General features: G+C 40.4%; 1 protein-coding gene across 2 annotated transcripts in view; it reads left to right on the top strand.

Moving 5' to 3' along the window:
* Nucleotides 1-661: 661 nt before the first annotated feature.
* Nucleotides 662-21,654, top strand: part of LOC147181105 (low-density lipoprotein receptor-related protein 8-like) — an 80,217-nt gene continuing 59,224 nt past the window's right edge. For both annotated transcript variants that reach the window (XM_086078733.1, XM_086078725.1), the window contains exons 1-2: nt 662-841; nt 1,225-1,341. In XM_086078733.1, the coding sequence (XP_085934859.1) occupies nt 775-841; nt 1,225-1,341 (184 nt within the window). In that variant the 5' untranslated portion in view covers nt 662-774. The remainder of the gene's footprint in view (nt 842-1,224; nt 1,342-21,654) is intronic.

Here is a 21,654-nt window from a genome sequence, read left to right as displayed (position 1 = left end):
GTAAACATGAAATGTATTTTCAGTTAGTTAAAAAAATCTTTTTTTCATTTTTATTTTATCTCGTTAACGAAATCGTTTTTGGAATTTTAGTTTTAGTTTTTTTGTTAGTTTTAGTTAACTAAAATAACCTTGACCCTGAGCCACGGCCGCCACAATATGCTGTAGAATAATCTCTAATAGACAGTTAAAACAATTAATAAAATAAAAAATATATTTAAAAATTAAATTTTACAACGATATGTTTCAGATTTTTATTTTATTTTACTGCTGCAAGAGTTAAATGAGTGCATTTTTTTTTTTTTACCACCATCCTCATTTATTTGTTTATTTCTTTTTACACAAGTATTTGTCATTCTATTTGCAGGTCTTTTATTTTGGATCTCGTTAGACTATGCAATTGTATCTAATTTTATGACTAGTGAGTAGTTTAGGGGTAATTAAATTAATTAAAGTTAACAGCACTTAAATCACAAGAGGGGTTTCCCCCCCCCAAAACATATATAATTCTATTCTATTCTATTCTATTCTATTCTATTCTATTCTAGTCACCGCCCCTTGTGGTGTCGTCATGCCGGACAGCCAATGAGATTGGAGAGGATGATGTGAGGGGGCGTCATGGAGGGAGGGGTCGGTGTGGATGGTGGAGGTGGTGATTGTGGTGGCGTTGGGGGTTTTTACAACGGCCGCGACATCCTCGCTACGAAGCGAGCATTTTTTTTGTTGGTACGGGCTTTGTCTAGTGCGCGTGAATGAGCCGCATCGCCTCCTCTGGAAATGTGGACGGACGTGAGGATATTGTTACTTTTTTACATGGCACTGCCGAGGATTCTCACCTCAGAAGGTCAGTGCGTGGGAAATGAAAGGATAAGACGTGAGACGGTGGCGCGCGCGCGTGTGTGTGAGTGGATGCTGTGAATGAACGTGAGCGCATGAGGATGCTAGTTAGCGTCTGTCATGTGTTTGCTGGCTGCCATGCTAAAGGAATCTTTGTTCCGGCCAATTTATTATATTTGCAATCCCGATTTGTTTACACACTATACTCTTACCACGTACAAAAGTCCATTTATGAAAAAAACATACCCCGCGCTCGCCTCGGCTAATTGACCTCAATGCATGATGCATATTAATTAGGCATTCATTTGCAAATGACAGTTGGGGCAGCAGACATATTCGTTTGTTATTCACCCATCTGGATGCTGATTCCCCTCTTGTTGTGTCCCCAAGTGACGGAGGAGTGTGAGGATGGACAGTTTCAGTGTAACAACAAAAGGTGTATACCCACTCTGTGGAGGTGTGACGATGACGACGATTGCTCGGACAACAGCGATGAAGAAAATTGTCGTAAGTAGTCACGTCACACGTGTTACAGTTTTGTTGAAATGAAAATATGTCAACGTAAGTCCCTGTGGCAGGAATATAGCATGGAAGCACAACTTGACCTACACTCACCTGTCAGAACATTAGATACGCATGCATACAATACTGCATACAATACACGAGCTGTACCTAAAAAAAATAAAATAAAAAAATCTTCCTTCTCATTGTCTTCACTGTATTATGTTTTATTTGAAACAAAAAACATTATAGCTGGCAAAATGCGATTCCCACCCGTAACCATAACACACATGAGCTACTATTATTATGTCTCCCTTCTTTAATGCACCGACATGATACTGCTGACTCTGCTTTGGATGACATGTGACTTATTGCATATGTTGTGCCATGAATCGAAACCTGCAAATTATTATCTTTGTAAAGACTGGATTTTTATTTTTGATACAGCTCTTGTATTGGATTTCATTAGCTAGCATGGGGAACAACATTTTTGCTTCTGGAACATGTGCAACCTGTTACCCTGGAGCCCAATAATTAGCCTTAGGAGGTACATTAATTTAGATGGTACACTATTAGAGGAACATAATTTGACTACTAATTTCAGTTAGTGTGCAAGGTGTGTGAGGAACCTGGACTGCTATCACAACAGATACTCAAACTCAAACTTCAAACTATGAGTTTTCTCCTTTAATTATGGTCTTTGCTTTCGTTAAGAGATAAAGAACATTGCCACGCTGGAGCAACCTTCCAACTCACCAGACCTGGCTTTGTTTAAATTTTTTTCCTCATTCCCAAGTTCAAGAAGGTCATCAAGGTGACCCAATTTGAAAACAGAACTGTGGCGGATCCTGTCAGAACCCTTTTGAAAGTGCATGAACGTGTGTCAGACAACGGCAGGAAAGTGTGCCAGACGCCAGAGGGATTACTTCCAGAGGATGTAGTTTGTACATTTTTTTGTTTTAAAATCACACCAGTCCTGGAACTTTTCTGACATACTTCCTATGTCTTTGAAAGGTGCTTTCACTTTTGCACAAAAGAAGCTTAAATAACACACTCAAAATGTGGTGCAAGCTTGTATGTGTCATCTACTTGAACAAAATGGAATTTCAGTTTGCTTTCTGACGACGTGCCAGTGGCCTATATTTCTGAAGAAGCAGTGAAATAGTGCCAAAGCTGAATCCAAGCTGTTTTTGCGTACAGCTTTGTTCTTTTGTGTCTGGGTTAATTATGGCTCAGGAGGAAATCTTGCACCTCCTCACATGCAAACATGCATGCGCACGTTTTTCTACCCATGTGCCCGTTTGCCTCAAGCTCTACACTCAATCGTGCCGCTTGGCCTGATCTGCGTGGCCATGTTGGTCTTTTTTTTAACGTAACATTTTCACCATAAAAAGTACCACCAGAGTTTTTGTACGTTTTGCTTGCTTACAGCGAACATAACAGCATGTTGTTTTACATCGCTTTTCCTTTTCAAGTGTAGCGTGACATCCAACACAGGGCCATAGAAGACTCCATTGAGCTGCCCCTCTTTTCCAACCGTGTGCACACAAACACCATTTTCACTCTGTTACTAGCGCCATGGGTGTTTCTGCTTGAAGAAATTCTATATCCACACAGCTTATACAGAACGTAATGCGTGACATTTGGCATGACACTTCCATCATACACTACTTGTCAAACTTAAGAGAACATAACACCGACCCAAAAGCAGAAAAGTCCAAAATGCTTGTTTAAAGTGTGTCTCTGTAGTGTCATTTTGAGGTGTAGATGGGGAAATGGAGCATATATTGTGAAGTTTGATTAAAAACAACAACCGACTCCAGCCTTGCTCCCAAAGGGGAGCATAGTAGGAGCCTGGAAAACCCCCCACACATAAACAGCACATACAGACATTTCCAATCGATCTCAGGACTTGTACATGTAGGAGAGGATGGATTGGGGGTGCGAGAGGGACGTGAGGGAACTAGGCTGGAGAACGAGCAGCTCAGCCCAAGCGAGCGCTCCAGCTCAGATGACGTCACGGGGTTCTTTGAACATGTTTAGGTGGTCTCAGGTAGGGATGCACCAAAATTAAAATGGTCGGCCGAAACCGAAAACCGAAAATAAAAAAACGAAATTGCGAAAAAAAATGATGCCAATTTTGACTATCATTGCATTTATTATAATTAATTAAAATGATAATATTATTATAAAATATAAATTTAGCACTGGCATTTTAACCAAGCACAATATAAATTAAAACATGTTCGCAGACATGCTGGCTAATGGTACATTAAACACCAAACGAGGGTTGAGCATTTTCAATGTAGTTCGCACACGCGGGGACGGAAGCGTGCGGCGGGACAAGGTGCGGCGCACTTAAAATCGGCACATTCACATTATCACCAATGTTAAAAAACACATAAATACATTTGTTCGCACCAGCTAATCGTCTTCGGGAACGGACTGCAAAGTCACACACAGCGTCCTGTACAGGTGTGTCGCCATCCGGAGATAGCGCTAAGTGTTTCAGTGTTTAAAACTCTTGATAGCAAAAGTGCTAGCATTAGCTAAAGTACTTAGCACGTCCACCGGGATGCCGGTGAAAAAGTGGAAGCGATCGAGGAGCTCTTATAAAAAAAAAAGGGGAAGACGCTGTGGGAGAAAGAGTTGCTCACCTGTACTGCAATACACGGCAGTTGTGCCTTTTTTCAACCCGCTTAAATGTTGTACACCAAGCGACGCCCCTCTTCTCCGGTGTGCGCAATGACCCCGTGAGCTGCTGGGACCGACCGGTGCAAACTCACATGATGAAAAGCCAACGTGAAGAAAAGGCGGACACTCACCCCCGCGTTCGCTGTTTAATTCAAACAGACGCTTGCTTGCAGCGTTTTTTTCTGCTTGCGTCACCGCAATCTATTTTTGCCATATTCTTTCGGCTTAAATTTTATTTCGGCCAAATACCGAAAATGGCAAAAATAGCCACTTTCGGACGAAAATTTTTTCGGTGGCCGAATATTCGGTGCATCACTAGTCTCAGGTAACGTTAACAACACCTACAGTATGTCATCACCTTTAAGTGGATACTTTACTAACTTTGCAATTTTCAGCAGAAAAAGTTAATATTTGGTCTATCATGAATTTAATAACGTTATTATTATGTACAATTAACACCTTTAAAAAGGCATTTGCCACTTGCTGTCGACTGAAAATGACATCACATGTTGAGAGCTTACCTAATGTTTGCAAGTTGAGCTGTGATTGGTTGCTACCTCTTTCCTCAACACAGGTATTGTCATCTTCAGTCGACAGCAAGTGGCAAAATGTGTTTTTAAAGCTATTGTCAAAATAATGAAGTCATTGCATCATTCTTCTTACTGTTGAAAATGGCCCAATGAGTTAAGTAATGTTAATGTTGCTAGTTACATTGAAGTGCTCTCTGTATTTCCTCAAGTCTATTGCAAAACATTCGAGGCTCTGTTTCAATGTTCCTTTCACATTTCAAATGAAATTGCGGATGAGTATTTTTGTTGCTGTGTGTGTATTCTGTCTATAAAAACACCGTTTGACTCCTGTGTAGAGATCCAAGTTATTTTACCCCCCAAATTTTACTATAATATGTTGGATGCAGCCACATTCATCTAAACACCGTATTGTGATAAATATTGTGTTTGTGGAATATGAGTTAAGCAGCAAAATCCACCCGTTTTTTTCCCATCTCAGGTGGCAGCCATTTTGCCACTTGCTGTCGACTCAAATTGACATCACAGTTGCTCCGGACTCAGGTAACAACCAATCACTGCTCCGCTTGCAAACGTTACATGAAAAGTGAGGTGTGATTGGTCATTACCCGAGCCCTGAACAACTGTGATGTCTTCTTCAGTCGATGGCAAGCAACAAAATGGCCGCCCCCTGAGATGAATAAAAATAGGTGGATTTTGCTACTTGCTTCATATTCCAAACACAATAGAGGTAGTCCTGAACTTACGAACACAATGTGTTCTAAGAGGTTGTTTGTAATTGTAAATCGAATTACAATAAAAAATTAAATGTTAAAATAATATAAATGTATAACAATTTTTTAACATGAAACAAATTATATGCAGTATATACTTTCTATACAGTAAATAAAATATAATTAAAAAAATAAATAATAAAAAAATATAATAAACTACATCATCCATCCATCCATTATTTGAACCATTTTTCCTCACGATAATTTTGATTACATTTTTACACAGTACAATGCAACAAAATGAAATAAATATGCTTACTGTACATAGTTATTGACTTGAGTCCATGTGAGGCTGCTCAAGTGGAAGGCATTGTTGGTGTAAAGTTCCCAGCAAAGTATGTTTTCCAACTGTCCGTGAAGTGTACATGAATGTGATTGGCGCCTATGATGAGTCAAGATGGCGTCCGCTGAGTCAAATTCAAGAGATATTGTATGTTTCGCTACTAGGCCGATAAAGAAAACGACTGAGAGTTGTGTAGGCTTTCCTCTGTGCCCATCCTCATCATGGCTCCACATGAGTACACAGATAAGGCAAGTGGTCCTGGGTGGACTCATAGCTGTCTGTCACAGCGTCCTTTTGCCGAGGCTGTTTGCTTATCTGACAGGTTTGGCAACTCGGTAAATGTGTTAGTATTCTCGCGTGGTTGCTGCCCGTGCATCCACTCAGTGTGAATCTGCGCAACATATTCTGTGCAGGGTAAAGGTGTAAGTACGCGCCAGGGAATCTGGCTTGTAAACACCGAGAAAATACATACTTGGTTTGTCTATGAAGTGATTTTTGTTTTTCATAAGGTTTCTGAATATCTAACATGGTCCACATTTGGACAACGATGGATACAGTCTACACAGCTTCCCAATATCCTATCCTTATGAATCAAAAGCACCGTCTATCCCCCCACCATGTTGTCATCTCCCCATGCCCCACTAAACCACCCCCATACTGCACTCATATCTCTCCATCCACCGCACCATCCCCCAATCATTCCCACTGAAATTCCCCACTGACCTTCCACTCTCTGTATGCACCCAAACATTCATAATCACACTCTCAATCGTGCATGTACACCGGTACGGACCAGTTGCATGCATAGATAAACAAACAAATAAAATACAATTGTGAAACAATGGATGTCAGTGCACTGCTAAATCGCGCTCAAGATTACAAAGCAGAATCTCCGTAATCCCAAATGTGCATTTGTCAGTGTCATTTGTGAGGGATTAGATTTCAAAGCTGAGCCGTTTTTTGACTTTGCGTGGAGTCGATGGCATCGTAGGTGGCAAAACAAAATTTGTCCGCATCAAGTTTATTAAGTCGAATATTCACCATTTCTGACATGGAGCTCGAGTTGCCCTGATTATAGAAGTATTTCACGGTCTACCGTGTCCTTTTCCTCTCATCCTTAGATGTGATAACGATCTGCTTCATTGGTCGTCATGAATTTAACATCTGCAACTGCAGGGGGGCAGAGTCAGCGAAAATCTCCCGTCGCCTTTTTTCTTTCCTGTTTTGCACATCCGCATTAGGGCCAAAGCCGTGTTTGAAACCGCAATCTTTCCTCCTCCTGCTTGTGGTTGTCTTCATTTCGATATAACAATAGCGTTTTTAAGTTTGTCTGCCTCAATGTTAGGAGATCTGTATTCAAATCTCTGTTGTGGGTTCACATTATGTGCATGATGATCGTGCGCTTCCCCAAATCCAGATGGGATACACGTCATGCACTTATTACCCGCGCCTCTAAAGCCCATATCTTGACGCTGAGCGGTGAAGGCTTGTGAGGGTGTGCGCATATAGCGGATGTTATTTTTTTTGTCAGGGTTTGCTCAAGGTCACAAAGCATTGCAAAGACATTCGCCAGATGTTCGCCAACAGTTCTAATAGCTGCAAACAGTTTTTCTTGACGCCAAGAAATTTGTTTGAAAAAAAACCCCATTAAAACTGTTGCTGAATGTCTAGCGACATCTTTGTGACGGGTCCACAAAATAAGACGTTACATGTTTTATTCATGAAGTTTATCTCCATTTACTTAAGATTTTTCCCCCCTTCATGCATTTCAATTAACAACAATTATCCCTGGGGTAATCGACTACGAAGCAGTGATCAGTGATTTGTTTTGTTAATTTCTGATCGGTGTTCGTCAGAAAAATCCTGATCGTGTCAAAACCTACCTTGAATGAACCCTGACGGAGAAACAACATTTGCTACGATACTACGTATTACAACAACATCCTCGTAATCCTCAGTGAGATACGAGCCTAATGAGTACAAAAAATAGGCTTTACACAATCGGGATTTTGGAATCCATTGCTGATCAGTGAGTTAAAAAACAACGGATCACCGATCCGTTCAGAAGATGGAGTGGCAGTGAGTACAGGGACTGGCCTGGCCCACAAATAGCCAATATTTGTGTATAAATGATGCCTATTAAAATGCATTGTGTAAAATGTTAAATTAAATTAAACCCTAAAAATTATCCCAAAAATTGCTAGTAAATATTCAATACACGAAAAATGGGCCGGAAATAAATAAATAAAACAATATGAAAAGAATCCAACTATATTCAGTAAATATGCTGTGAAACTTTTGATTATTAACTATGGCAACACAGAATGTCCCTGGAGGGAATAAGATCCTGTTTGCTGTAATGTTTTATTTTGCGGATCCGACCATACACGTCGTCGAGCAATCGGCAAATTATATACATCACCAATTTTGCCTAAATAAGCAAAATATCGCCAATCCGATCCAGCCGATCAGATCTAACTGTTAAGTCTAACAAAAAGTATAGAAAATGGATGGAAACGACTTCAAGTACTGACATGAGAAGTTGCAAAATGGACGGTCTTTTGGGATATGCCTTTTCATTCACTCAGCCACTTTGCAGTGTCTACTGATTGGCTAATCTGAGATTTCTTATATTACTCTGCAATACTTCAAACTCAGTAGCGTCAATTTAGAAATCCTGCAATATCATCAATACCTCCTTTTTGAAATCCTTCAGGTGCTCCATGGGCAGAGATTCAAAATAGATTGAAATAATAGTTAAATGTGCCCTTACTTATTTAACGATGTGTTTATGTGGACTAGCAAGCAAGGGAGTGATATTTTCACCAATACGTAGTGTCTAACCTTTAGCAAACAAACTGCAGCAACAGTTTCCCGCTTATCTCAGTGTGGCTGTCAGTGTGGCTACTCGCGTTTCATGCAGCTGAACCGTCATCCTTCCAAGGATGCTGTGGCTCTTTTAAAGAGCATTTACTGGCATCTGCTGTGTCACTCCATTTCCTCCTCTGCTGGTCCAACGTCAACAAGTGAAGTGGAGACAGTTGTGTTTGTTTACTTGGTGAGCCCCACTGGGCCACTGCGCTGGATGGGGATCTCCTTGCAGCATGCCCAAAGTGATCATTAGGAAGCCTGCAACTCCGATTGAGCTATTAACTCAGATTAGTGCATGTCGTTTTAGCAAGGATGCCGAGTGAGAGAGGAGGAGAAGAGCGGAATTAATGGGTGGTTATAAACATTACTCAGCCTCAACCTTTTGCCTTCACTCCCCTCTCCAATGCATTTTAGCCTCATTAATGCCCCAAAAGGGGGCATTCTTGCTTCATTAGTTCTCCCAAATAGAGGATTTTCCAGGGGACACGATTTGCATTCCTTGCATTGTCTGCCGAACGCATCAGTATGATGTGACGTATGTACGTGGGGAGTGCACATACGTGAATGTGCGCACTACATTCTGCACAATGCCCGAGAGCGTATGGGGAAAATCCAACTGGCTGATGAGCCTTAAATACTTTGAAGAAGTCAGTTAATAAAACACAGTTAGGCCGTTTATCAATGACTTTCTTTCTTCACTGCTGGCTTCTCACGCCATCACAACTGCATACGAAAGGAGTTTAGCCACTTGGACTTCGGATAGAAGACGTCACGTTAGCTTAGTGCTAGCTCGCTGGTACGACAATACAGATGGATTTGCTGGGCCACTATAGAATATTTTTAAAATCGATTATCATATCGATTATTCCATCGAGTAATCGACTAATCGTAGTAGTCATAATTTATGATCTTCTTTTCATATGCATTATTAAACGCCAACAAAATTAGCCTATGCTAAACGGTTAGCCAACCTATGGCAGAGTGCTTCTGCATTTTGAGCAAATGCTTTATGACGCAAATCCTCGCAAAAATACACAGAATGTGAGGGACCGTCTGTAGTTAGTCACCAAGTTCGACGGACTTAAACCTGCTTCCGTGTATTTTTACGAGGCTTTGCGGCATTTGGCACTCGTTGAAAGGTGACGATTAATGGAAGTGGCTGCGTCAATGTTACCTACATCAAATACCTACATTATGCGTCCTCAAATAAGTGAGGAAATGCACAATAAGTAACCGATTCAAGTTCATTATGTGCTCGTTGTTAATGTGAACACAAATAACGAGTGTGAGTCTGAGCTCTACTAGTGGCACATTATTGTAGCATTCTGAAATGAAGGACAAGCTACTTGTAAGGCTAAAGTAAAATGTTTTTGTTCTGTTGGCAGATAATTTTGCTTATTTGAAGTAATACTTTTCTTATTTTACTACTGTCCTTTTTGCAGGAGTCCCAGTGAAGTCATTTTACACAATAGTAATGCTTCAATCACTGCATTTAACAAAACCCATTGTACCACATTTTTAGCCTCTTTTTTGAACAATACCTCACAACATAGCTCTCATTTTAATATACATTATATCAAAAAAGGCGAGCTTGCACTGTGACTATATACCCGTCACAGTGGCAATGACGTTTTATTAAGTAATGCAGTTTTTCTACTGCACAGCCACTGTCACATACTGCAAATCCAAGTTTCACTGCACCGTGTCATAAATACGACTGGCAGCAATAATATACAATGTAGGGTCCCATCAGCCACAGGAGGAGATCAAGTAGAAGTCAGCGCGACAGTTAAACCAAATGTAAAGCAAACACATCAGTCAGTTGATATGAATCATCCATTCATTTATCCATTTGCTTTAGTGCTTGTCCTCATTAGGGTCACGGGTGGGTTGGAGTATGTCCCAGTGGCGAGTACACCCTGGATTGGTTGCCAAACAAGCACTGACACTGTCAATAGGCTGTCGCTATCGAATATTTTTTACAATCGATTAATCAGATAATTACATTTTGCATTAAAGTGCATTACAAAATCCTTTTTGCCCATTACTGTTTATCAGGGTCGGATAAAAAAAAAGAAAAGGCAACGGTAGGCTTGGGGCCCTTTCGAATGAGAAGACAGATACATATATTTTAAATAAAGATGTTCAATACCGCTCTTTTTTTCATACCGATACTCAACTGTTGAGTAGTCACAGATACTCATACAGATAGCACTAGTACATAAAAATTCCCTTTTCAAAAAAAGACATATTATTTTAAAGGCAGACCTATACACCCAAATATAGTATTTTTCCTTAAAATTGCATGACATAATTTTGTAACCCTCACAGCACATCCCTGTCTCGTTCTGAAACAAACACACACAACGCAGTATAAGGCTTCTTATTCAGTGGCATACTTAAGTGCTAATGTAGAAATTTCCGCTGTATCTCTGAGGCAAATACTGCACTCCCTACTCCACTATTGTACAGTGCTCAGCATAAATGAATACACCTCCTTTGAAAAATAACACTTTAAACAATATGTCCATGAACACAAAAACAATTTCCAAAATGATGACACAACTACATTTATGTAACATCTGTTTGACTTATGGAATTAAGGTGAATAATATTAATTAGAGAACAACATTTTCAGTTTTACTCAAATAAGGGTGTTGCAAAAATGAGTACACCTCACAGAACGTCTCAAAGTCCAGTCTCATGATTCATTACACAGGTGTCAAGCAAACAGTTGATTATCAATCACTTTCCCATTTGTTTTTGTATTCATTGAGATATTGTTTCAAATGTTACTTTTCAAAGGGGGTGTACTCTTTTACACCGAGCACTACACTATGCAGTACATTATGTTGCCGGTTACATATTTCAAACCCTTCCTGCTCAGCGAAAACCATATACCCCCAAAATAAGGATTTAATGCGTAAAGTGACTTCTTAAGACAAAACTCTGGGCCACTTTGGAAAATGCATCATGACAAGCCTAAAAACAGGCTGGCTGCAACTCACAGGAGAAACAAAAACAAGCGATGCTACAAATATATCAACATTGTTTAAAATGTCCAACAGCACATGAAATCATTTAAAATGAGCTTAAAAATGTCACGTAGCCATGGTAGTGACCTAAATGTTCTAAAAATCATGCGAGTGGTAAGCTGCAACGATAACGAGCACTCACAAGTTCAATGAGATGAAGAAATACTTATTAATACAGGTGAAATGTCACCAGATGTACAGTTACTCACTACTTTTGCGTTCCCAACAGGCATCGATCTTGTTGTTGCATAGATGCAGTGAAAAGACCGTATTTGTCATTTTTGGTAACTTGGCAATAAACTTTTTGCTTCCTTTTTCTTTTCAACCCCACTGGAATAACTTTGTTTCATTTTTTACGTTCTCCTTCCTTCTCAGTGTTGCTCACTTCTCTTTTTTTCCCCCAATTTTCGTGATTTTTTTTCCCCGCCGCCCCTCCCCTGCGACATTGTGGAAAATGCGCTGATATGAACTTATGGTAAACGTTAGCGGGCAGATGAGTTTCCCCTGACCTCTCACGCTTTGAGGAGGTTACATTATGATCAAAGTTCAGCTGCTAAGCTCAGCCTGGAGATGGATACTGGTTAGCTGCCGGACAATTGCATGCACACATCAACGCAGAGCGCACACACATTTCCAGCGGACTAAAAACACATTCATTGAAATACTTGATGTACATGGACAAGCATAACAGAATGAGAGCATTTTGATTGGTCCGTACAGAAAACGCTGAAGCCCCTTGCAAATAGGTCGACAAGGCTATATCAAAGAAAGCCCTTTAAAGATGTTGCGGGTCAGGATGGGTGCAGGGAGGAGGGGCGCTGCAGTCATTGATTTCAGAGTGTTTTTGTAGAGTAGATGGACATTTAATAATAATGATAATAAGAAAAAAATAGTATGTCCAAAAGGTCATCTTTGAGGTTGGGTTTTAATCTGCCACGTACCACCGGGTGCTATTGTCTGCGTACAGAACAGAACAGAAGATAGCTCATGTTCCCCAGAGATTTCGTCAGAACAATCACCATGGCAACAAGGTCACAATCTGAGCATGAAAACAAGACCAAGGAAATCAGAATTTAAACAGCTGCTGTAAATGACGACGTGCTTTACTAACGTCGCTTTTCTGACTTGCAGCAGTCTGAATGCTAGCAACAAAAGCAAACCCGATCATGAAAATAGGATTGCTGTTGATTTGACAATGATTGTGCTCGACTATATTCTGCAAAATGTTTATTTTTCCTCCAAATTTCAAGACTGCAGTTGGTAATTACGAATGCGCAAGTTGAAACAGCAGCAGTCCCAGAAACGGGTTTGGATCATGTTGTGCGTGAACATCCCCTATTGTAAAGAATTTCTTTATATCTTGACATTAATGTGCCAGCCTGCGAGTGTGATTCAAAGGAAGGCTGCCAGCCCCCACTGCAACAAATTCAAGTTGTGAAAAAGATTTACACGTACCCTTCAAAAGAACGACCAACATCCTAAAACCACAGAAATGATGCCGTCAAAAGAAGCCAATGTCGTCACTCAATTTTTGAAGTACATTTTGTTTGCGCAGCCATATTCAGAAAAAGCATGTGGCTGAAATATTACTCAGCCCAACAAAGCCGGAAGTGACTTAAAAAAACAACAACTCATGAATCGCTTCACTTGATCTCCCTTTGGATGAAATGAGGCCAGCCGTAACGTCGCATAAAATGTACCGTGTTTTACGTGGAACCATCTGAGCCGAGCATGCAAGCAAGAAACTGCGTAGAAGTTTCTGCTTAGTCAACTTCAACATTTTTGGAGCTAAAATTAATTTGCACAAAACAAATGAAATTTAGTCCTTCTAAGATTTCTAAACTTTCTAAATTACTTAATGGTGTCTGAAAATATTTCACTTTTCTGTTGGTGCCCCCCCCCCCAGCTTTTTTTTTTAAAATGTCAAATTACCATGAAAATAGACTGTATAAAAAAATTGACTTGAGTGTTTGAGAGATCTTATTTTTTGTAATATGAGATCTTAAATCTATCCAGTCATAAAAAAATACAACAAGCTCTCACCTCCCTCTTAAATTCTTTTACTCTCTCTTAATGTAAATGACACCTGATGGTTTTGCCAAATAGAACTAAACAGTACATCGAAAACTAAAAGTATTTTAGCAGTTGGTGACAATTGATGACCCAATAAAAACTGACCCAGGGACCCCGTTGGGTTGCAAGTGCAACCCTATCTTTGAGAAAGGCTGAGCTTTGACGAGAATATAGCTAATGTCCAATAATACACGGTATATACAGTCATCTCCAAAAGTATTGGAACAGCAAGGTCAATTTCTTTGTTTTTGCTGTATACTGAAGACATTTGGGTTCAAAAGCTGAATATGAGACAAAAGTTCAGAATTTTTTGCACCACGATATTTACATCTAGATGTGTTGAACAACAGCATCTTTTGTTTGAAGTCACTTTTCAAGTGGACAAAAAGTATTGGAACGTGACTGATGGGTGTTTCTGGTTGCCTGTTAGATTGATTGCTTAAACATTAGATAGATTGGATGAGATGGTCGAATACCAAAGGACATCCTGTATGGTGAATTGGCCACGGGTCATCGACCTGTGGGACGGCCTGCGCCCTGCCCTATGCTAAAAAGACGTATGCAAGCCTGACCTGAAGGCAGGTGCCATTGATCCATCACATCTGGAAGAAGTGGCCATATCCATAGTAAAGGCAGGCGTCATGCAAGCTGAGGAGATGAGAGAGATCAAATGGGAAGAACAAAGAGCTCGTAGACAATCCAGGCCGAAACTGGTATCCAAAAGTATACAGGGAATTGACTTCATCTGCACCAAACGCAAAAGAATTTGCCACTCATGCATTGGACTATATAGCCATAGCAGGAAATGCAAAAAAAAAACACAGGCTAAGATGGCGCAAACTCCATTGTTTTACGAGACAGAAGGCTATCAAGGAGATAGATTAGAGGGCTTGTTCTTGGCTTTGGGTTTAACCTGTGACAACTGAATTTGTTGTTAAGCCAGAGACCACGGCTCACTTGAAAAGTAAGTGGCTTCAAAAGGTGGTCTGTCCTGAGATGTTTTAAAGCATTTAGGTGTAAATACCATGAAATAAAAGCTGGAATTCTCAACTTTTGTGTCATATTTTGAGCTGAAACCCAAAATGTCTAACCTGGCAATAGCCAGATTGATCATTGTGATTCACTCAAGAGAGTTCTCCACAATAACAATCTGGGCCTGCTGCACGGTGATTTGCTCAGGAAAGGCGGGACATTCCGTACAATACTTCGAGCTGATTGGACAATGCGGCATCTTCTTCACGTTTGTTTTTGACCAATCACGGCATTGGATGAAAACGTCGTCTTCGGTCTTGTCTTAGGGAAAAAAAGCACGAACATCTTCACCAGATAAAAATGCACGAAGCGCCGCTGTTCAACTTTCAACAAGGAAACGGTGAGTGATTCTGCAAGAATATAATTCATTGCAGCGTCCATTCGTCCATGCTAGATTAGTTTGTTTCCCACAATGTCGGCGAACTCGGCGCTTCCTGGTTTCGTCACAGCTGCATATCCCGCCCCCAAACACAATGTCACTCTGTGATTGGTCCGAACCACAAGTGAATCAGATCGGTGGAAATCAACGGGCACCAGATGTATTCTCCGGAGTTTGTGAACTCACAAATACCGCGAGAATTCAGTTTGCAGAGCAAGGTTACAAAATGTCTTGAGTCTACAACAAAAACAAAGGACTAGGGCTGGGTGATGCTCTAAAAAGTATATCACGATATTTCAAAGAAATTTGCGGTGACGGTATTTTGGACAATATTGGTAATAATTACTGAACAATAGATTTGTGATTGGTGCTTCGGAATATCACTTTTATTGCAGCACAATATTTAAGCCACCTTTTTTCACAATTGAAATGTAAACAAAGTGCAAATATAGCAACCATAATGGAATAAAATGGAAATAAAAACAGGTCAGGTAGTGTTTAACCGGCAACCCTTCTGCGAGCGTTATTCTGCCGTAAATGTCTCTGATTGGTCAATGATCAGAGGAGCGAGAAAATGCTGTGATTGCTTGTAGGCATTACTAGCTGGTATGAATAACACAAATGTGCATTTTTACGCAGCTCGCCGAGAGCACGTTAGCTTAGCGGCCGGTTAGCATCACAAACTCGCGTGTCGTCAACTAGATGGTGAGTTACTAGTCACGGTAAAATAAACACAGCGGGCTGTTTATCTTGGCTAAACAATACGCGGCCGCTTCTGTATTATCCAACCTAAGAAAAGAAAAAGTATTATCCAACATCCGTCTGCTTTCTTTTTTTTCTTTCTTAAGGGGTGCGTGTAATCAAGAGTGCTCCGGTAATGAACTTTTGTTCACGCCTGTCAAGGCGCTATCTGTGACCCCTGCACGATCTGTGACGCGCATGCGCGGAAGATCGGCCATCTTGGATCGCTTACTACGGCAACAACACTAGAACAAAATATGCCTGCGCGATAATGCAAGTTCGTAAAATGATACATGAAAAAAAAATCTTAGGTTCTTGATGAATTTTAAAATAACTAACTAAGTAACTTTTGATCCTATACGTTTTAAAGATGAACATTTGACTTTTGACCCCATTATATTTCCAGTGTGTCTGCATTGTTATACTTTACAGTAGGTCTGCGGTGTGTGACCCCCACCCCTAACCCAGTCTCAACCCCTATGCTATTGTAACCCTAAGATGTTGTTGTCGTTTCCAGAGGCTGCGTAAAAGGCGGGCTATGAATAGCTTAGAGTTGATGTTTTCTGGCATCTTCCTGCTAAATGAACCAGACACGGCAGGACAGGATTCAAGCACGTCTCTCTTATTTAACTCTCTTCTCGAACGAGGCTGGCTCGGTTACACCTCTCTCTCTCTCTCTCTCTCTCTCTCCTCTCGACACAAAACACTTCAGCATGTAAAATTAAAATAAATACAAAACCAAAGGTAATAATTCACAAAACAAATATAAGTCAATTGCAAGTAAATAAAAAAATACACATTTGCAAATGTGTTACACTATGATAATGGCCACACATTGTTGAAAAGACAATAAAAATAAACCGTACCCACTCTCACAGAAAACTATAATTACAGTATGTGTCAAAATCTTTTCTATTCGTACAAGATATGCTTGGGTGCAGAACTGCTTTGATTAAATAAACAAACAAAAACAAACGTGCACCTGACCTTTCGCAATGTCTGTTTAATTTTGCGTGTGTGGTTGCTGTAGTTAGCGATCCAAGATGGCCGATCTTCTGCGCATGCGCGTCACACATCGTGCAGTTGTCACTGAGCGTGCCTTGTCAACGCCAAACAACTCGAACCATTTCCATGTCCTCCTTGCGTGTCTTTAGCCTGCGCCTTCTCTTAACTTTAACGGCAACAGTTTTCCTGCACAATTTGCAAACGATTCTATGTTTTTTTTTTGCTTCATATCTGACCTCTTGTAACTGAGCAGCCTCCATACGACGAAGGTAGCTCACTCCCACTTTGCCGAAGACGCGACGGAACTGGCTCACACGCTCCGACATTGTTTTTATGCAGCGGCGAACGATGTCGTGATTACGTCATCACGGAGAGAAAAAAAGACAAAATTTGTAGCTTAAAGTGCAGAGAAGCAGAAACAGTCCAAGTGTGCGTGTGAGGTGTTTTGGAGTTTTGTTCAAAGACAGAGTGAGTGGTAATTACGCTGCCTTGTTGCTGTAAGCAGATTTACTCGAGCAAGATATTTGACCTCGGGCAGTATTACAGTTATGCAAATTTTTATCGGCAGAGAAAAATGTATAATCCTCATTTTAGTGTCTTGTCACGGCAATTTGAAGGCCTCAGTCTTGAGGCCGGCGAGGGTCCTTCATTCTGTAGCTGGTATTGAGCTCGATATTATTGGAAGGAGGTCTTTGCAAGACAGATATGCCGAAAGAAAAGAAAGGAAAAATAGAGATGCGTCTCATTTTCTACTGTGGCTGAAAGGCTAATCTCCTAATTCCCATTAGAGTTCATTCCCTCGGAAAATAGGTTCTATTATCCAGCATGGCACAGATTCCCTTACTCAAGGGTAACTGTGCCGTAGGCCGTCTTGCCGTGTATTCAGGTCTGTGACAACCAGGGCTCATCATGTCAAGTGATCATGAATACTGTAAGGGCTGTCATTGGTATTACAGTTGTCTTATATATTTGTTTGGATTTGACCAGAAATTTATGATTCTATTTCAGTTCTCTTTTGAAAAAAAAACAAAAAACATCATTCCGCAACAGTTTCACTTTCATTATCATTGTTTGTACAGTACCGCTTTGGCCTTGTTTTGTTTTTCTTTTCCGTATGTTCTCCTAATCTCCTTCTCTTCCACCTTAAGACAAAGAGTGAAGAGAGGGAGAGAGAGCAAAAACGAGGACATCAACATCTCTCGTGATTATTTCAGTAGAGCTGTACTTATTCTTAATAAACTGCAAAATGGGATAACAATTCCATTCTTCTAAATATTTCAAAACTGTTTTTTAAACAGCTTTTAGGCTTTGTAGTGTTGGCTTTTAATCAGAATTTATTTTGCAACTTTACAGCAGTTGAACCGTTTCAAGCTTCTATTCACTCTTGGCCTCAGCTTCAAGGGCCTAAATATTTGAATGTCAAACTCACAGTAGACAGTCAACCTTATCGCAAACATTAAAATAACAGAGAATAATATTGCACTTGTTTTTTTCCCCCCTTCATGGTTTTACTAAAGTCGCATAGTTAAAGCATAAGTAGATGGCGGTGAATAATTTTAGTTGACAGGCTTAGTGGTTTACAACTGCATCAGAAGCCATCTACGTCAGGTCTCAAAATAACCACATCATGGAGCTGATCCATTTCTATAAACGATGGAGATTCCGTGCACTTTATTACAAGCCTGTTTATAATTGAAACATGTTTGAAGCTGTTATTTATAAATGGCTACATATTGCAGTTTTAAGGCTTAAACCAGTGTGTAATCGGTAAATATGTGGTGAGCCTGCTGTGTCGGAGATGGGGAAAAACAAGGCCCGCAGGACAGAACGACATGCAGAGTAACAGAAAGCAGAGGGTGCAGCCTCAGCAGAATGTGTTAAGCAGTTCCTCCAGAATCTTGGGTTGCTGAGGCCAGGAGAAAGGAGCATCTGGCTGCTGTGCTGATTTGGTGCCAAAAAGTGTCAGCTGTCCTACTAAGCAGCCTGCCCCTCAAACCGTGTGTGTTTTCTGCATCAGGTCGGCTTTATCAGTGAAATAAGGAAGGCGACAGCATGCACCAATCAGCACGTGTGATTTAATTTGGATAACACCTCAGCGTGAAGGTTTCCCGATCCAAACCTGTGTTTCATCTCAAATGCTTTTACATCTTTCGGAAAAAGCCTGTGATAGTTTTTGAAGAAGTGGCTCTTTATCTTAATGAGCTCTCATCGTTTTATCCTACCAGAGAGAAGCCTCGCCATCTGCCAAGCAGGATTAGTTTCATCGGGAAGTTTACTGTGTTGCTGCTCATTTCCGATAAAAGTGGGGATTTTGGGGAGCTTGACAGCTGCATGACCCTTGCTATGGAATTAACAAGAACAGCAGGGAGAGGCCGGGGTGCACACAAACTGTTAAAATCTCATCTGCTTTTCTTTGAGTCTGCTATGAGTACAATGTATATGGGGCTGCGTTTAAAAAATCGATATATCGATATCGAATCGATACTCATTTTCATAGTCCAATATAGATTCATAAAACCATAAATTTATACTTTTGAATATGGTTACCAAATGGAAATGTGCCCTTCTGTTATTCAGAGTTCCTCAAGATCGATTTCAATTATTATTTATTGTTTTGATCAGGTCATGTTCAATAAAATATAGATGATTAATGCAACTGCATTGGATTCAATTTTAAATGTAAATATTCCTATATTTTTTTTTTCATACTAATGTGCACCAATTAAGAGCAAGACGTTTCTATTTGCAGCATTGATACTTCTGAGAAGGTCTTCAATATAAAAGTAAAATTGGCATGAAATCGAAAATCAATGTGAATCGTGAATCGAATCGAATTGGGGCCTTCTGTATCGAATCAAATCGATTTTGGAAATCTGAATCGATACCCAGCCCTAAATGTATATGCTCCCTGCAAAATATCCAACCCTGACAGTTAGGGAGTGGTGTACAAATACTTTGTTGCTGTTTTTAAGTAGATTTTTCTATCGGTACTTTACTTGAGTGTTAATTTCTTATAAATCAAAACAGATACTGTATCTGCATTTTCTACTCAAAATAGATTTGTTAAGTTTTTCCAACTAGATGATGGTACCACATAAAAAAAAGATGTAAATAGGGAGTTGTAAAGTCAACTTTGTTTGAGGTCTTGACTAATTGATTTAGATTAACCCCAGCCTATGGCCGCGACTAACTCCCGCTCATAGCTCTTGTTAGCTGCTCCGGCTAATTCCGTCTTGCTCTGCCTTTCGACGTCGCTCGCCGGGCTTCACAACGGCTCCCAAGTCGCTTGCCGAGATGCTCGTTCGTTCACTTAAAGTAGGAATTGGCGTTAAACATGCGGTGTGTGTGGTCTCTCTGAGCCACCGTAGTGTGCGTGCTTCTGTTTGTATTTTGGCTGCCTTCTATGCTATAGCAACATCTAGTGGTCACTTATTACACACTGTACATTTGAATGCAACAGATTTGGAAAAGCAAGACATTCCCAACTTCTCAAGGTTATGATAGTTAACAAAAACTAACAAACATTCCAGTTTCTGTTTAAGTATGAGCTGAAGTGATGTCAAATCTACCTGAATAGCACCAACCTGCAAGACGTGTTTTTACATATCACACTTTTAAAATGTATGTCCGCTGGAATCCCCACGATTTGCTCGTTTTCCACGCATGAATTCTTTTCAGACTTCTGCAACAGAGATAATCATTAAGAATAAAAACTGTGTAAGTATAACTGCACGACGACCACATACGCAGTATGAGGGCTAGTTAACATTACAGCTGGTTGCATCATTGATGCTATGTTTCTCCATTTGCAATTCAACAGCGAGCCTCTTATATTTGGAATATTTCATTATGCTCCCGTGACCTACAATCGTGTGGACTTAATGATGATAAATCCTGACTGCAAACAAAGGAAATGCGTGAGTTGCATCACTCTGCTCCAACAGTGCATGTGTAGTAAAATACGAGTGCTGGATGTCATAGTGGAATTAATCATGAGTATGTAATGTCTTCAAATGTAGGTTATGTCAACACAATCCACACATTCGGCACGAACATCAACTGTAGCGTCAAATTCTATTCTATTGAATGGAATGTCAACAAATTCGAGCTTTCCTGCTGCTTGCCTGGGTTAGTGCATAGTTTCCTTTTGTAATGATATTATTTTCTCTAATATTCCTCATACACAGACGACAGCAGATGAAGCCTGCTCGGGCGAGCGGCGGAAAAGTCTTCAAAGACAACCAGAACAGTCCAGTTGCGATCGATTCAATGCCCTGAGAAATGCATTGACGCGGATGAATGAGAACATTAACAGACATCTGGTGTTTATGAGCAGGTAGAGCAAAAGGAAGAACATTTTGTGGAAGTGTTTTCATCAACACTTTGAGTTCCATCTTAATGATTGAAGATTTTATTTAAACATGGATGCTGCTCAGCAGTGATCATGGGCCCGTCAGAGTTCAGGCATCAAGGTAAATCTCTCGGTGTTTAGCCAAGCTGAACTAAACCACCTTCACTATAAATCACTCTCAGGCTAGCCTGGAGGGACCGAGGCGCTCTGCTGGCTGAGGCTGCCCAAACTCTTCACTGGTCGTTAGCGCCGATTGGAGCTATAATTAACACACACACTCCGAACTTACAAAATGCAAAGACTGTACTCTGAGCAGCCGCCCGTTACCTCTGTCATGTGACACAAGTTCACGGCGTTGAATCATGAACTTGCAATTCAACAGAATATGCGGATTGAGTTTTGATTAATCGGGCCAGAGGCACACCCTCGACCTGAATATGAAACTGAAATAATTGTATGATACTAATCATTTCCTTTGCAGTGCTCAATGTATCAGAAATGTTATGATGATACCACCCAAATGTGTGCAAAGTCCATACAGTAAATGACACGTAT

This window comes from Leptonotus elevatus, chromosome 1 (assembly GCF_054856555.1).
Source record: "Leptonotus elevatus isolate MCC_2025b chromosome 1, RoL_Lele_1.0, whole genome shotgun sequence".
NCBI lineage: Eukaryota > Metazoa > Chordata > Actinopteri > Syngnathiformes > Syngnathidae > Leptonotus > Leptonotus elevatus.
This window is presented reverse-complemented; position numbering and strand designations above follow the sequence as displayed.